The sequence below is a fragment of the Cygnus olor genome, chromosome 8, assembly GCF_009769625.2.
Source record: "Cygnus olor isolate bCygOlo1 chromosome 8, bCygOlo1.pri.v2, whole genome shotgun sequence".
In the NCBI taxonomy this organism is placed as follows: Eukaryota; Metazoa; Chordata; class Aves; order Anseriformes; family Anatidae; genus Cygnus; species Cygnus olor.
In genome coordinates, this window is record NC_049176.1 from 2,349,189 (window position 1) to 2,367,836 (window position 18,648).

General features: G+C 37.7%; 1 protein-coding gene across 4 annotated transcripts in view; it reads right to left on the minus strand.

Moving 5' to 3' along the window:
• DPYD (dihydropyrimidine dehydrogenase) overlaps positions 1-18,648 on the minus strand; it is a 354,038-nt gene that overhangs the window by 58,802 nt on the left and 276,588 nt on the right. For all 4 annotated transcript variants that reach the window (XM_040566231.1, XM_040566230.1, XM_040566229.1 and 1 more), the window contains one exon: positions 5,309-5,451. In XM_040566231.1, coding sequence (XP_040422165.1) covers positions 5,309-5,451 — 143 coding nt within the window. The remainder of the gene's footprint in view (positions 1-5,308; positions 5,452-18,648) is intronic.

Genomic DNA, 18,648 nt, shown 5'->3' on the forward strand with positions numbered 1-18,648 from the left:
TCAGCGTCTTCACTGACTTGAACAGACACTGAGATGGGCTTAAAAGAACACTAATTAAGTGCACAGAGAACCAGGTCTCTATTTCACAGTTCTGTAGCCATTAAAAAACAGAAAAATTGCATCAGTAACCTTGATGAAAACTAAAAATAAGTTAGTTTTTATTTTTATTTATTTATTTATTTATTTTTGAGATTGGGGTTGAGGAAATGGTAGCATCTAAACATTAAGATAATGACAATGTTTATGAAATGGTATTTTTTTCCTACCATTTCAGTGATTATATTTCCAGAGCCTTGCTTTTATTTTCTGACACAGGGCATTTTATACTGCGTAGAAGGGTTCCTCACAGGGTTTCACATTTGCACAAATACAATAACAATGCTCTCTCATAGTTCAAGTCCCACTATTTTGTGATGAAAAACCTTGTTTATTCACACACAAAGGGCCATCCTGCTGTTATAAAAATCCCCTGGCTAAATGCTTCAGTAAAATGCCTGCCAAAGAAAAAATAATAATCTAACTGTCCTGAATCCCCTGAGACTCTGGCTCCAAAGAGGTACCAACAAGAATTCTTGAAAATGTTACAAAAAACGCAAGTACTCTCATAAAACAACTGCGTTCTGTGTTGGGGGGAGATTTTATCTCACGGAAGCCAAAAATGTCCTTATTGTTTTCCCATCATGAGCTGTCATGCTTCCAGAACAGATTTTGTTCTTCATCAGATCCCTGGGGTCCTATGCAGGCTGGCAGGGGGTAGGAGAGGAGGGCACAGGCAGATTCAGTGTTATGGCAGCTTGCCTCAGGGGCCGGGGTATTCCTGCTCTATTTCCTCATCTTTCCCTCACAGCTGCTTGCTGGGTTAAACCCCATCTGAGGAGGGTCATGGTGTGAGTGCAGTGGGTGTGTATGAGTTGGAGATGACAGCGTGAGGACAAGAGCAGTGCTCATAGGAAAAGGACTACAAGGTGCTAAATCCCAGCTGGTGCTAGTGAGAGACGTAGGTGGGTGAAGGGAAAAGGCAGAGCTGTGGTGTGAGTGTGCCTTGAGCCTGTAAAGTGGCAGGGGAAGGGCCAATAAATTTGATTTCCCACTTCCCAGACCAAGGGGAGACCTGGGACCGGTGAGGACCTGACCACTGCGCAAAGAGACACAGAGGCCTAGGACAGCTGCTGTGGCATCACCTCACAGCCTGTGGGCCCGATGGGAGCAGCAGCACTGCCCATGCATCGGCCCTGGCTGCACTGCAGCAGTGCCTTCGCCTGGTCCTGATCCTGCTGAGCACAACGGGGAGCCAGAAACAGGGCTTGGGGTAGAGCTACAGGCTGCCCCCTGGCAGGTGGGCCCACAAAAGCAGAACTATGTGGGTGGATTTTAAATCTTTGCTATGTAGACAGCCTTACAGACAGCCATGCTGGAGCATGCGGGGACACGAGTGTCCTCCATACTTTGTAAGAAAAGAAATTTGTTTGAAAAGAAGCCCATATTCTTTTCAAGTTAATGACTAAAATTCAAGATTAACAGAAGTGTTCCATAACAGAATATAATGTTAAAAGACTTTACCATGAAAAATGTATACTTCAGAAAGTACCCCTTTGTTCTACCTTTTTTTTTCTTTACATCTGATAGAAATAATGACCACAGAATCTCTTTCAACAAAAGGTCATTTATGTCAATGGACAGAACACAGAGGATCAGATCACCTGCGGTAATTGCAAATTAATGCTCTACTGCTAATGCATTAACTACACGATATTGATCTACAATTGAATCATACAGGCTACTGTGAAGTGATTTTTACTTTAATATTTTTTACGCTTTTATTGGTTTTGCCATAATGCATTTTCTCTTTCCACTGGAATTTTCTATAATTGTCTCCATTTTTAATTTCCTACAGTGAGATGACTTTGAAAAATGTATGTCTGCCTCAAAGCCTTGCAGAAATCTAACAAACCATCAGTGTGACATGCTAAATCACACACATGATGCAAAAGATGCAAAAAATCCAATATACATCTTATTTTGATAAATTGTGGCTTTAAAAAAAGCTCACTTTAAAGAAAAGAAAACATTCTTCAGCCGCACTGCAAGCCTACAGTAATGAACTGTACATCAAGAAGTTGCAGCTAGACATCTCTAGGGCATTGGCTATGTGAGACAAGTGCAGGACTGGATAAAGAAGTGCAGGATAGATATAGCTTTTTTTTTTTTTTCCTGAATTTCATGCTTGCACTGAAAAAGGATTGGTGGATTTGTGTGTGTTACAAAAAACTACAGTCCCGGGGAATCAGCCGAAGAACAACTGAAAAGTTTCAGCATTTTTAATGAAAAATTGAAAAGTTTTGTCGCTGTTGTTTTCCCAACTGTTTCTGAAGTCCATAACATGGAAGAATGAGGCTATTTACTGTATAAAATTTTAATCCCAGCTACAACTAACTACAATGATCCAGTGTGTTTTCAACATCTGATGCAAAACTTTCTTACATATGAACATTATATCAGTAACAACACTAAAATGTGTTCTAGCAGAGGGAATAGAACACACAGTGAGTAATGAAATTATTTCCCAGAACCATTCGCTAACATACCTGCTTAATACCACTTGCGGTGGTTGTAGCAAAAATAAAAATATGGTTTACCAACTGACTCCTGACTTGCATTCCTGTGTATGATGATTTTGTAAATGGAAAATAAATCCCCACATTTTAAAAATAAAAGCAATTGGAAAAAATAAGGGAGAACTGATTGCAGGTAAAATAGCTGCAGAGAAAAACCTGATCTTGCTTTTAATGGAGGTACATTTATTATTCATAAACCTCTTCTCGAAGAGATATGCCACATGGCAATTAAATCAACTCACACAAAGCCTTCGTATTTTCCTCGTTCATGAACATCATCCTCTCCTGGCAGAGAAGACCACTCTCATTTGGCATAGCCAAGTGCAGAATGCACTCCTGCACTGCCAAAGCCCTGGCTGTTTGCTTTCTGCCTCTGGATTAGTCTCTCATAAGGTGTCTACGTGGTTTTGGAAACATAAAGTTAGACCCTAAAATGCACAGCACTGGGTTAATCTATTCACAACCACTTCCAACAGTATCCAAAGCAAATATTTCAGATAAAACTATGGGATGCATATGTAATTCTCCCAGTACAGTCCCAGCTCCTACTTAACTCAGAGACCAGCAAAATAGTAAATCTTAATACAATGAATCATTCAGTAGATCACTTAATTTGGTATTACCTCCAGATTCTGTACTTGCTCTGTGTTTTGGTACTGAGAAAGCAACAGAAGTTTTCACTACTGAAGAAAGAACAACTGAGGCATTTGTTACCAAGGACAGGTGAGAGAGAAACTAGGATTTAGGGAAAAGTATATTAGCCAGCTATTCCTATGACCTTGTTGTCATGCAGATTGACAGCAAGGCTTGTACTGATTCTCATAATCATAATTATGTTCCATAGGTAACCTGTGAAGATGAGGTTGCCTTTTTCTGTCCATCACAATGTATCTTGCTTGAACAGCAAACAGATGTTTCAGTCTAGTCCTGGTCAAGTGTATCCCTTGTAAGAATATCTATATGGATTACCTGTCTTCCTCTCCCTTCCACTTGCCTTTCCTTAGATGAGGGAAGTATTTATGGCCTGTACTCACAATCTCGCATGAGGTTTTCTAAAGGCTTATTTTTAAATAAATGTAATTGAACTAGTTCAGACCCTCACATAACACAGCACTTTTAGAATCCATTTATCTCAGATTAGCTTAAATGTCTTCCCTGCTTCGGTGAAACAAAAATAGGCCACTCAAACTGAGGATGGGTTTGATCCAGAGGAGTTCATAAGCAGTTCTAGAACCGATTAAAGTTAAACTGGTGAAGCCTGAGGACAAGAAAAGAGTTTTTTTTTACCATCTCTGGGAAAAAATCTGTTGGAAAGGGCAGAAGACCAGTATGGATCCAAGTCATTTCTGGAAGCCAGTTCCAGGGAAGTTAATCATTACTTAACAGAAAATAATGATTAAAAAACATGTAAAGCCAACAATTCTCTCTCTTGAGCACTGACTGGGATGTCTGCATTAGATATTTCAAAATTTCCCATTGCCATTGGGGCAAACTAACAGAAAAGAAAAGAAATAATAAAAAGTAAACAGCTAGACAGTCTATATAAAGGAAACATGCATGTCATTTTAAAACTTCATTTTTAGCCATCTAGAAACATATGTAGTAGAGGTAGAACAGAAAATCATTCCACTTTGTGTAGTTGCGGTCATGTAACATCGTAACTGACAAAGCCATCAAAACTGCAGCTCTATTAGCAATAACAAATGAAATGCATGCATAGCACTAAAAACATTCCCTTGCCATTCCTACTTTTTGTAGAAAAATACTGCTTTGTAATTTGTGCCATTACTTAGTACTTATATTGAAGAAACTCTCAGAACACTGTATAAGAAAGGTAGATCTTTTGTCTGTTCACGAGAAAGGAAGTTTGAAGCATTCCCATAAAAACTAGAAAAATAGGAATTGTTATTAATAAAGGCAAACAACATAGCAAGTCTATAAAAAAGCAATAGCCTTCCAATTCAGCTCCTCAAAATGATAACTTGTATGTACATAAAAAAAAAATGTTAAGTTGTCCTATGATTATTTTTTTTTTTTTGAAACAGCAAACAAGCGACTAATATCAATAGTTACCATAGCTGTGCAGAAAAGATGGTCACACTGAAACTAATTTTTAATGTCAGAGTGAACTGTGGGAATGAAACCACTCCAGCCGTCCCATAGAGTGACACCAAGCCAATATCCACAGGATCCTCAGCTGCTGTTGTCTTTGATGGGAACTTTGCATTGAGGGGACAAGTATCTACCAGAATATAACAACACATAATGGAACTATATAACTTAACTACCACGCACTCCTTATCGATCCGTCTAACGTGTATGCCGCAATGATGCCCTGACATGCCTATTAGAGCATGGTAAGGGGCTGATTTCCAGCCAATATTCTGGTGTTCATAGTAACAGGCTACCAAGATGTTTAAAGTTCAAATCCCATAGATTATAGAAAAAAGCGGTAATATACTTATGGATAGCCTTTCCCCAGATTGGTATTGTGACACTCAAAGTCTTCTTTTGGCAACTCCTCCTACTACTCCATCTAAAATGAATGTATTTTAGCGAGAAACATGTCTAAAAACATGAAAATTGCTTTCAGTGGTATAAAAAACCCACTATGCTAATGTTTGAAAGGAACATACATTATGCTGTTAATTACAGTTATTTTAATTTTCAAGTTTTAAAGAAAGAAAAGGTACCTGTAAAACAGAAGCTCCACTGTACAGAAACTGGAGCCCACTTTCAGCAGAGTCGATGCCTCCAGTTGCTAAAATGGGAAATCCTGGAAGAGCACGGGCTATAGCAGACACTGCACGGAGGGCGATAGGCCTAATAGCATTTCCTACAGAAAATCAGAACATTTTGTTAGTAATGTCAGAGCATTCCCTGATATAATTTGTACATCCTTCACAATAGAAAAATGAAGAACTAACACTTAATTCTGAAATGCAGAGGTTATATTAATTATAAGAGGACATGAACTGGGTTTTAAGTGGTATTAATGCTTGTAAAGAATTATAAATTTGGGTGAAAAAAATGCAAAAATATTTGGATAACATTGCAAAGGTGGCTTGAAAATTTTAGCTGATGCTCAAATCAAACCTAGCAATGTCTGAGACAGAAAGCAATATTGTACTAAACACTGTAGACAAAGAGATCTATGATTTTACATAAAGAATTGAGTTGATTTTTTTGAACACATGTTGCACAAGTAAGAAGGCGCATCCCATTTATTTGTGTCTGACTAAAAATTGTTTAAAAGCACCATTTCACTGCACTTGACACTTCATATATTATTTAATATGTTGCCCCTTTGGATGTTTGTATATTCAGATAATCCTTTAAGTAAGCCCCTGATAACTATTAATATGACAGACAGAAGCTCAAAAGAGTAAAGTAATTCATTTAGGGTTAAATCTCCACAACTGCAGCTTACATTTTCAAATGTTATACAGAGGTTGAGTCAGACAACTCCTTGCTACATTTATAGGAGTTATGGTTAAAGTCTCAATATGTTGTCTGCAATGCATCTGCTTTGGTTGCAGCCTACTGATGGTAAGCAACTATTTAGAACACTCATATAAATGTTGCTCATTAATTGATGGATGATGTAGACAGCTGACACATTCAACTATTTATTTTTAGGCTAGTTGGGATTTCTCTGGACAATTCCCTTATTTTATAATTTCTATTTAATGTAGAGAACTTTTAGGATAATTTGACGTTATCATTGAAAAACAATACTGTAGTGTAAGGAAGGAATACATTACTCCCAGAGGAACTGGCTGGCTGCCAACCTACACACGGAAATGGAAATATAACGTGTTAGGTAACTTGGGGAAATACTATGATATGAAACACTTCTGAACACTTTCCATGGGTACTGTTATAACCTTTAAAAATTTAACCTCCTACAAGGGCAAACAAGCAGAGGGAAAGAAAGAAAGAAAACCAATGCAATAAACTAAGGAAGTGGAAGAAGTAACAATTCAGGAGCATGGGAAGAGAGCAAACAGTAGTTACTGCACCAGCACAACTCTGCTTAGATGCCTGACCAACGCTCTTGTTTCCTTCAGATAAAACCCAAATGATCTGTGTTGACATCCTTCCTCTACCCTTTGTGAGCACAGAAGCCTGCTAGCTGGATTTTTAATCTAAGAAAGTCTTTAGGAAAAGATAAGTTGCTTTTTTCAAGCAGCCCTGTCTCACTGAGCCCAGCATCAATCCTCCCTCCACCGTCCCCATCAGCTCTTCCCCTCAGGCAGAGTTTTACTGGTCCCCATGATGGACTTAGTGTCAGCTCAGGATTCTGCCCTCTAGAAACAGCCTCTGCCTTACTTCTGCATCAGCTAAGACCTCTGCAGTCTAGATGGATGGGTCAAATAAATGGGACAGTTGCACTGTCACTTTGTAAAGGAGACAGTTTGTCAAGGTACTTTTCCATTGCAGAAAACTGAAATTTTGTTTGTCTTAACCATTAAAAATACTCTGCTTTCAGCTCACATTGCCTTTTACAACATATCACTGCACTTCACTGCAACCCTGATAGACCACTGAATTCACAGGTCATCCGGGCTCATCAGTATTACACACATTGACATTCAAAAGCGCAGCTAAGCAGTCTCTATTGGCACCTGCTATGTATTCAGCACAAAATTATCTTCTTGAGCAATGGTATCTTCTGCTCATTTAGGATAGACACCTTCTCAGTATATACTTAATACAATACCTCCTCCTTCTTCAAGAGCTGGCCTGCTATCAGGACGCATCAGACATTCTCCAATGTCCACGTCAGTGACCAGGACTGCTCACAAGTTTTACACAGATACTTCTTGCTCGTTTATCAAAGGCTACATAGGGGTATGGTGTTTTCTGCATATAAGCTGCTATCTTCATAAATGGGCAGCCCAACCTGACATGCACTACCAGTATATTTTGGGGGTAACTAGACATTGGTTCACAAAAATTAGCAATCTCACAAAAAAATGCCTTAAAGAATCTAAAAACATAACAAAAGAGATCACACAAAAAGAAGCTGGAGCTGAACAGAAACTTTCCACTGGACAGTAATGACTATTTACCATCATTTGAGCTGGATCGATTGTAATGAGTTTGAAAGGAATAGAATGATTCTCTGAAAGAGGCTGGCTGCTAGTATCCAAAGAGCAAATATTACAACAGAATTGATGGCCCAGTCTTAGAGAAAGACCTGAAACAACAACAAAAAATGGGACCCAGGTGTTTACTCAGATTTATTTATGAAGTCTTTCAGAGGCCATACATACTAAGACATATACTAAACAGCCAAAACCATTGAAAATAACAAAAATCACTAGTTTGGAAAATTCTTCAAATATTCAGTGTTTGAAATTGAGGCTACAGGTAAGCATCAGACTTGTTATATTGCTTTCAGGCACTGACACAGCTACTCCAGAATCTCACTGTGATGAGGTGAAAGAATGCAGAAGCTGGTAGCTCTGAAATTGTGTGTCTACAGGGAAATTTCTTCCCAATCTGCATGAGTTAAAAACTGACATCTGCCTTAAGGCATGAAGGTTTATATTCTTTTAACCCCAATGTAACTCTGAGAGTTTGCATTCAATCAGTATTTAAGTCTTATAGACCCCTGACCTTAATGATACCCTGTAGAAAAGTTCCACATAAAAAATATTTCTAGATTATAATTGTTCCTTTTTTCAGTCTGATTAAATTAGTCACCTTCTCACTTTAATGAAGGTCTCTGTACAATGGTCAGTGAAGAAAAAGGAACAAATGACAGTTTATTTAAGGTTTCAGCACAATAGGTAATCAGGAAGGCCTTCAGTCAGCCTAAAGAAATCAAGCATATGATTTGATGAAGCCTAGCAGAGATGGCAGTAAGGCTTAGAATTTATTATGAAACACATGCTTTTTAGTACTAGCTGCACTTGATATCCATAGCATGAGTTATTACTTACATTTGGTGATTAGGAAATTAGTTATAAATTGGTACAATTGTGAAAGTATTCCATTCATCTATAATTCAACCAAATGAATTTAAAAACATTTCAGGAGTGCTTCTGATGAGAGTAAATAAATGGCTCTAATGACAATCAAAGGGTTGACCGAGGTGTCACCATTCATCCCACCATTTTTTTCTTTAGCATTTGAGACAACAGAACACAGAAGAGCATATCAGAAGGTGCAGCCATTCTCCTGGACATTTCTCAGTCAACTGTTCAGAACCCTTCCCTTCTGTAATAAAAAGTGCTGGCCTGGAATACATTGTCATTTACTTGTGATAGCAGATCCCACTGCCTAGTGAAATGTTGAGAAAACCTTCCAGATAATAGAATAAATAAATAAAAACACACTGTAGTGAAGCCAAGCTATCATGAAACAAACAAACCAAATGGGCAATGAATTTGACCTAGTGTCTCTATTTTCCTGCATTTTCATGTGAGTACCACAGGAAGGTAATAAATTTCATTACAGAGATTTGTGGAGAAGGAGTTTTTAAAAGGCTGAAATAAAGGAGATTTAATGCCAAATTTTAAAGGAGCTGTAAGTAGTAGTGGGAATTTGCAGAATGTTGTCTGATAAATCCAATGGTATTTAAGAAGCTGAGATCCAAATCCAGCATGTATTTGAAAGAGTTCTCATATGCTCAAAAACAAGCATCCACCACATACTTTGACATGTTGGTACCTGTAATTTCACTAGTTAAGCACCCGTAGCTGGGGAAACTGTTGATAGGGTACTCTCTTGATAGTAGTGGTACAGCTGCTACCAGATACTAGGCATGGCTGCCGTTTACCATGCTGTAAAATAATGAGATTTAATAAACAAAGTACATTTATCCAGACCTCAAGCAGGGGAATGAGATCTGAAAATGAAAGAGAGAAAAATACGTGGTGGAGATGATATGCTACCATATGTTGAAAACTACTCTTTCAAATCTCTCATTATGGAGCAAAGACAATTACATAAAGATTAAAGCAATGAAATAACTATGTGATGCAAAAATCCCTGATATTTTTTCTTGCTGTAAACCAAAGTGCATTAGTTTTCTGTTTTTGCTCCTTTGTTTGTATTTGTTTGTTTTTAATAAAAGATTTTTTGTGACTATGAAGGACAGCAGTAGAGGAAATCCAACAGGCAGAATACATCATGAAGGAGAAGCTGAACATAGGTCATTCAAACACTTCACCCTGTTTAGTACAGGTAGGCTGAGTTGCTTTTGCCCTGAGGACAGCAGACTGATGACAAACTGATAAGAGATGTTCTTCCTGCTTATTTGTTTCATCATTTAATTTTCCTTTGGAAGTAAAAACCCTTTACCAATGCCAGAAGGCATATGTTTTATTAAGACTTTGTAAGTACTTGGAGTCCCTGTAGGACCCAGTTCTGCCAAGCACCAAAAACGTTCACCAGACTGAGGCTTGAGAGCCAAATGTAATGCCCTCTTCAAGGAGGAGTCTGGAGTTAACTTCAGGCAGCTTTGTAGCTTTGGAAGTTCTGAGCAAAACCAATTCAGAATTTCTTGATCCCAATGATCCACATTGAGGGGGGGGCGGGTGGAGAGGAAAAATAAAATCGTTCTCAGTAATCTTCAGTACTGGGCTACACTCTTACTTGCAGTGTTTTATACAAGTGCAGTAGTTTAAAATCTTTAATGTACCTGCGGCAGCTCTAAATGGTCTAGGTAAAGATGATCCACAACCAGCAGAACTGAATCAATTCAGACTGCAGACTGATAACTCTGAGCCTGAATCCTGAAAGGGGCTGAATGGCCTTTATCAAACTCTGTATCTACAAGACGGACAGATTTACAAGAAAAGCACACCTTTGGTTAGTAGATGACATCAAAGCAAACTTTTGTATCTGTGGTTACTAAATGGAATAAAAATGAAGTTGGGTCATAATTCTCCCCATTCTGTGCGTTGCAAAGCAAAATTTATTTTTATTTGCATTATATTACCCTGCAGTTTTTCCTTATAAATTCAATATCAGATTTAAACCACAAAGCCTAAATATTACAAAGAAAAATAAGCCGATACTAAAAAATCAACGTTATGATTAATAAATTACTGTTAAACTCTATGCTGCCAAAAAAAAAAAAAAGCAACTCATCATCCTCCTTCTCTCTGTAACTACATTCTCTGAAGAAAGCTGACACTGTTATCTCCCTAACTGTTAAAATTAATAAAGCTAATGACAACAGAAGCCAAGTGAACATCAAATACCAGACTTGGGTGAAAAAGCTTTACATGAGAGAATTGATCTGGGAAAGTTCAAGCATTGCAGATGATCAATCCAATCCTGCAGAAAGTAACTAGATAAGAAAGTTTGGGTATTAGGAAACAAACACAGAAAACATAGTTCTTTTTAAAGACATTTCCTGCATAATGTGTTGGCTGCCTCATACTAGTCATCAAAGTACATATATATATATAAATATATATATATATGTATATAACCTGCATTTGTAAACAGTCGAGGGAAACATACATGTTATAAACAATTCATTTGCATTGCATTTCTTCTGATTGCAATTATTCTATATGTTCTTTCTCTCTCCCACCTGTAGGTGGCCACCATAAGCTACACTTATCAAATAACTCATTAGCAGGGTTTTCAATACTGTCATATCCAGATAATTAGCAATTTATTTAAATAACCAATTTCTGTGGAAATAATTGTCATGGAATGCCCTGAACCTACTTTTATAAACTATAATAAAAGTGTTAAGATAATCCCTGACATTTGCAAATGCCATTAGTTCACCTTTCCTTTTGATAGTGCTGTGGCATTATGTTTAAACAATTACCCGATAACGCGGCAGTTTAATGAAACAGTGTAGCAGCACATCCTTCAAAATGGCCAGTGAATGCATTTGTATGCAGAAGAAAATCCAATGAACAGACATGTTTAGAGAGAAAAACGATCCACAATGAGGTCCCCAAATGGGACATACAACATTCAGTGCACTAAAAAATACAGGGTGTGCCCCAACAGCAAGTTCACAATGGACCTCGCCACAGCTTTACTGGTGCACAGCACAATATTTCTGACTCAGCTCAGGACCTGGAGAAGACTCCTTTCACTGTCCATTTCACAGCCTGTTCAGTCCATCACTACTTGAACATTAATAGCCATTTGCCAAAATCAGTAATAACGATGCACTATTTACTTAGGCTCTGGCTATTTCCAACCAAAACTTTAAAATATGCATTCATTTACCAAACAGAGCATTTGAGAGACTATTCATTTTATGGCACATCTCTACAACAGTTAGCCACATCTTCAAAGCAATGGCTACCTAATGTTTCATTTTATTGATAATTTCTGAAGGGTGACTTTAGAATAAAGTTAATGACTGCAGATTTAAAACAATTTCTATCTTACTACCAACTCAGACTCAAGAAACTACATCGACTGACTGCATTCTACTGATTTTTGTTAGCATATCACAACTATGTATGACATTTATGCCCTGGTAAAGTGATGGCGTGTTACTATTTTCTCTGATAATCATTCCCCCCTCCCCCCATCCTTTTTATTTATTTATTTATTTTTTTATTTCAAAGCTTACTTCTTATTTGATTCTATTTGGAATACCCATGGGTTTGACTCCAATGTGTACCTGGAAAAAAGGCAGTAATAATTTTGCATCATGTTTCCTTTAACAAAAATTGCACCTAAATGCAAAAAATGATGGAACTTTTATAAGCATAGAGGAAAAACAGTATCCTTTTTAGAATTTCTTTTTACCATTTTTGAATTTCTCCCGATTATTTATGCTCTTTCAGCTGAAAGTTCATAAAATCACCAGAGTTCTTACACAATAAATGTTTAGCAGTCACTGGAGACTTCTCTCAATTAAAAAGGTTAGAATCAGAGAAAGAGAGAGGAAGAAGGTAAATTTTTCTTATCTGTAGATATTATTTATTCAGGAAGACCCGAGGGAATTTTCAACCGTATCGAACTTCAGTAGGAAAAATCAAGAGGACAGATAGAAATTGTTTTGCGATTGCTGCAAGAGCCAGTTAAACATTTTCTAACAAAGCCATTCTTTCACTGCAAGCTGCGGATCCACTAAAATCAATACTTTTGGTGATCTGCATGAAGCCTAGCAAAATGTGTTCTGTTGCAACTTATCAGTTGCTCCTTATTCATGTTTTCCAGGTAGGTATAACAATGATAAAAGCAGTGCTAATGACTGAGGTATGCTCCCAGCATAGCACAAGGAAAAGGACACATGAATTAGACCAGCATAAAAGTGGGACAGGCCATCTAAGAAATACTGTCCACAGTTACCAGACTAAAATGTTGCAACCATCACAGGGGCACAAAAAAGTTCCGGACAAATTCTGCTGGGTAATCCTCTCCCCTGAAAGATGGGAGTGTTTCACTTCAGCACACCCTAAGTCTCGCTGCCCTCTTATTCCAGTGCAGAGGCAGATGTGTTTAACTCCAGGTCCAGTAGAAGGGTTTGTGGCTATTTACCCAGAAGCTTACAGATCTGTTCAAAAGCAGCATTGCCCCTGTCAGCCTCAGAGGCAGCGCTACCTTTGTTTGAGCTGGCTTTAACCTCCTTAACAACAACAACTACCACGGTCAACATGACCCTGGCACCAGAAAGCGGGACGTGCGTGTGTCCAAGTGTCTGTGTGGGTACTGCAGTGCATACATAATTCTGACCATACAAAGGCAATTTAGTACATCTGAGTAAGGACACACTGGCAGAGTGGCGACTGACTGCTGAGCAGGGCGTTGAGGCTCCCACAGTGTTTTTAAAAATAAAAGCATTACTGAAAACGCAGCACAGCAACTTTGCAGGTTATTTACAAAACCTGAAGCATACCTTATACTGTTTAATACCCATTGGTCTAGGAAGTCCATTACAGCAAGGGAAGCAGAACTTAAGAAAGAACAGCAAATTAATGAAAGTAGGTAACCAGAAAGCAGGTAACCAGAAAGCTTAAATGAAGTATTTCCTTTTGCCTTTACATAACTGATTACCAGACTTATCCCATTTTGAGCTTTATCTATTTTATCCAGTTGGTACCCTCTAGTAATACACAATTTTATGTATGTATCTATTTGTATCTATTTATATATTAAAAATATGAAAAAACTCGTAAGATAGCATGAACATAAAAATTTTGTGAAACAAATGACTTCAGTTCAGCTGAAAATGCTGTATTTCCCTGTGTAATAGCATGTCTACACACACATCTGCCATTTTATTATTACATATCTATATAATCTGAGTATATATATACACGCATACTCAGTAGATATATTTCCATATTCACATATACATAAAACAGTGGATGACACGTCCCCTGATAAAACCTGTTATTTCAACACTTCAAGTGAAAAGTGTTAAAATAAATGGCTCATCACATACAATGTGTTAAAATAAATGTTTATTTCAACACTGTGTGTATCATAGCCATTTATTTCAACACTTCCCGTTTCTCAAGACTCACACAACCAAGAGTAAGAGATCTGATAGCTATAGCTAAGGTAGTTGAAGCACACAGCCTTACTCATCTGCTTGCCATAGGATGAGTAGGAAGTTAGCTGACACTTTTTTTTCTCCCAGCAATAAATGGAAACTACCTACCTTGACTGTTCATGGGGATCTGCATGTGTCTGTAAGCTGGTGGGCTACATCATGATTTGGAAAGAAAAAGCCATACCAGAGTTTGTTGAGAGGGCTGGAAAGCAAGCTGCTGCTATCAGGGTAGCGTTTGGAAAGGCAGAAGTGTATGGGGACTTTTGACAATTTCACTTTGCAATTTTGGAGTTTGACTCAAAGTTATCCTGGCAGACAAGGATTCAGGTGAACAAGAACAAAATCTGGAGCTGTTCATGCTGAAGGCTGGAAGGGACATGATTTTTGCAGGAGCAACTGTAATTTGGTGATTATGAGTTAGGAAAGAACAGCTGTGTTCCCTCCTTATCCTTGTGAAAATAGTTTCTTGGGAGGATTCTTCAGGTCCCAAGACTTGCCTTATTTATTTTAATACAGTACCTGAAGGATCTTTGGAGCAGAAGCTTTCCAAATTTAGGTAGTCTCTACAGCACAAATATAGTCATTGGGAGCTATGTGTTAATGCGTTTAGATTAGATTAACATGTGAACCTGCTCCTACAAGCTGAGCTTGGACATTACATTGTATGGCAGCGTTAAACTACCACGACTTACTTTCTCTGCCTTATTTAGTGAGGAAAGCACTAGAAAATAATATTCCCTGGTAGCTCCTGCTGGAGCCGGAGGGCATTCTTCCTTTATAGATCAGTTTCAGTAAGGGACAGAGGCAGGATGAGGGTGAAGAAATTTAAATAATTAAGCAACATGCAAAAAGACTCCACAAACTACCAGTCCCCTCCAAGCAGTATTTACAGCTATCTTGCCTGCAATGTCTCCTTACAGCTTTCCTCCTTTGAAAAACACATAAAGCATGATTAGGCTCTAGCAAGACAGTGTGGCCTTAAGAAGATAAACACTTCACGGGGGGTTCTCATTTTTTCTTGTCTATTTTCCTCCCTGAAATTGCAGATCTGCGTGCTGGTCTGGACAGAGCACAAACCTACAAACTGAACTAACAAAACGTTAGTGAAGACTTCGCAACCAGTACACCCTGTCAGAAGACTGTTTTGCACCCAGTCAATAAAAGACTGAGACCACAGTTTCATCAACACACAAATAAAGTCACTGCCTCAAGTCAAGCCACTCCAAAGTGCTAGTTGCCTATATTCAAACATCTCTCTCTTCCTGTAAAGTTTTCTTTGTCCAATGTCACCTTTGGCAGATAAAACACTATAATCATTCTGCAGCAGAATACAATGCAATGAAAGTTCTCTAGGAAAAAAATGTTTTCATTCTTTCACTTTCTTCAGATGTGATTAGTTCCAGAAAAAGGATGTATCATCACTTCTTTGAAGGCACTGTATGTTATAAGATTGGTCCTCAGAAGTTGGCAACATGTAATAACAGTGCTTTATTCCTAAACATCAATCAGTTTCAAGAATGGCAGTTGCTCACAGAATGGTAATAATGGAAATATTCAGCTAATAACTACTGTAGACATTAAAACACTGTATGACAGATGTGAAGCGCTCGTTACACAAGAACACTTTCTTATAATTACAGTTTTATAACTAGGTACATAAGTTTCTAAATATTTAGTTCCTTATCCACCTGTATTTCTGTAATGAAATTTGCATGACAATACTTAGTTATCTGTAAAAGAAAAGGACCCTCCACCCCCACAGTGAGTCGATACCTTGGCTTTAGCTGAGACCTTGGCTGTGCACGGATGACAGTTGTAAAGACAGGGCTTTTCTTCTGTTGCTTCTTTTTAATAACCTTCACAGTTACAGGAGGTTTCATGCCACTTCTCTAGCTGAGTGTACAGTGAGCTGAAGAGCTAACATCTTAATGGAAAGTGAAATAATAACATGTCTGTGCTGTGTAAACTATCCATGGCATAAAGGAAGTGCAAACCTTATTTGTGGAGGCCTTTACTAGCTTTGGATATATTATCCAGGGTTAGTAATTAAAACATGTTTATATCAGTCCTACCTTTATATCAGGCACACAACTCAGTGCTGGTTTCAAGATGAAATTACACACCTGTATCTTAACTCTGTCTTCTGCATTAATAAAAAAATAACAGCATTAATAGGCTTAAACACTCATTTATTTCATGTATTCAGAGCAACATAAGGGGATGCAAGGGAATTCAGTGTGTTGCTCTGTCAGATCATTTTAATTGTTATCCAATGAGGGCAGCTCAGAGGGTGAGTAAGGGACTTAATTTATGTACTTACTCATCCCCTCGGCTTCCACTGAAGAAAAACGATAGCAACACAACTCTAAACTGCATTCACTGGTCTTCAGTGATCAAAGTAAAGGCCAATTAACACAAAGCCAGGGGCCCACCTGTGTTTGTTGATTTTAAATACTCCTAGAACACACATTGCTGCTACTAAAAACATACCAGCAATATTTTGCACATATGCAATGCCTTTTAGGAGAGAATATCCAAATACTATACAAAGGTATAACATTTTTATCTCAAAAGACAAAAATGCAAGAGGAGTCCTGGAGAGGAAATGTGTGTGTGAGGAGTGAATAATTTCACCCGCAAAGATTAGGTAGCAGGCAGTCCTCCTGGTTACAAATCCCTTGTCCCAGGTCATCATATTGCCCTTTTCACTAAAACTGTTGGTAATTTGGGGGATCTTATTTTCAGATATTTATTTTCAGATAACCTCTCTAAATCGACTAAAGCAGGCAGCTCTTAGAAGTAAATTACACACTGATGTCCTGGTCCTCAGCACCTTATTCTGTGCATTTTCATGCGTGAATTTTTATGCACACTCAAAACACAACTCAAGCACAGGAATAAGTCTGCTCATAGAAGCATACAGGACTGTTGTTGACTAGTGCTGTCATCCATAAAAGAATTATGTTCTCCTTCCTTCCTCTTTTTCTTTAATCTAAAATAAAATGTACCTGAAAATTCATTCACTCTGGGAGCAATATCTTTGGGCAGAACTGGCTTGCTTCCTTGTTCTTCTTGGTGACAGAATTATTAGGAATTCTGAAGGTTATTTTAAACAATCAATGTACGTATGAAAACTAAGTGATCCCACTTGCGTGAGCTATCACTGAAATAATACTGTGTGGAGTGCTCAAAGAATACAACTCACAAAAGCATAAATGTTCCACATGAAATTCTAACACATCTGCTCAACACTGAAAAGCCAGAATTTAAGTCCAAAGCACTAAAAAGCATAGACAAGTGCATTTTTGGAACCAAAACAAATGCTGGTAATTTAAGAAAATACTATGAAGCACACAAAGACTGTACAATGCCATATGTTGCACAATGCATCTGGTAATCAATTTAGTCTATGTGCCAAATTTACTAGAAGCCCAAATAGGCTTAAGTTCTTTATTCAGAAATTCAAAAAGTAAACTAGAAGCATTATAAACACACTGCACTTACAATTAGAAAACAAGTGGATTTTTCTTTTTAGTTACATAATACAAATAAAAATTAATCTCCTAAATTATATCCCATAATGAATACATGTCCAAGCTTCACTTTTGATCAACAGCTTTCACAGACTCACAGTTTTAGGACATGGTCTGTTGCACAGCATAAGAGATAAATGTGATTTTTAAATTATTTTTCATTCAATGTTTATTTCTGTTTTGGAGGTTTGAAGTCATGAAGGTTTTATGCTGTCTTTTGTGATTCTATTCACAATATGTTACTGAAGATGTCATCAAACACAGACGTACGACAAATCTTGCATGTATTGTAGTCCTAAGTCAAATATGAATTCACAGTTACAGTATTAAAAATACAGTGGAAATCACTAATTTAAGTGGACAGCACATATAGAGGCACCTATAAAGCCAAAATAAATGGAGTAGGATAATAGTTTTCAGACTTGGGTTACAGTGTCAATGCAGAGACTCGAGCTGTGTTAACTCACCAAGCTTGATCTCGCTTGCCAGAGCATGCTTGTCAATATTTAGCTCCCAGGGAGCATGTCACGAGTCTTTACAAAAACTAGCTTAAATACAAAATACTATAGCAGCTGCTGTGATCCTTTTCCTAACACTGAGATTAAATTGTTGAAACTTGTTTTCAGCTTTGTAAACCAGAAAATGTGTGCCATATACCTACTGTAACAAGAACATGAGAAATGGCTTTAAGGGATTGCAACGCTGTTATTAGGGTTTATTAAAATAAAGAAAAACACCAGATGCTTTACTTTAACTGATTGGAAGATATTTTAATGTCAAACATACAAACATCACTTTCTCCTGTGACACTCTTTGTGCCACTATGCCTCCTTTTGCCTGACAAACCTTTGGCTCAGCCAAGTGAATCTTATTTATGAGAAACAGAGAGAAACAGAAACGGATGTTGAAGACACGCAAGTTTGGAAAAGAGATTGTAAGAGTGACAAATTTCTTTTGTTTTTGAAGACTTTTATCACCCCATACTATCTGCCTTTACCTA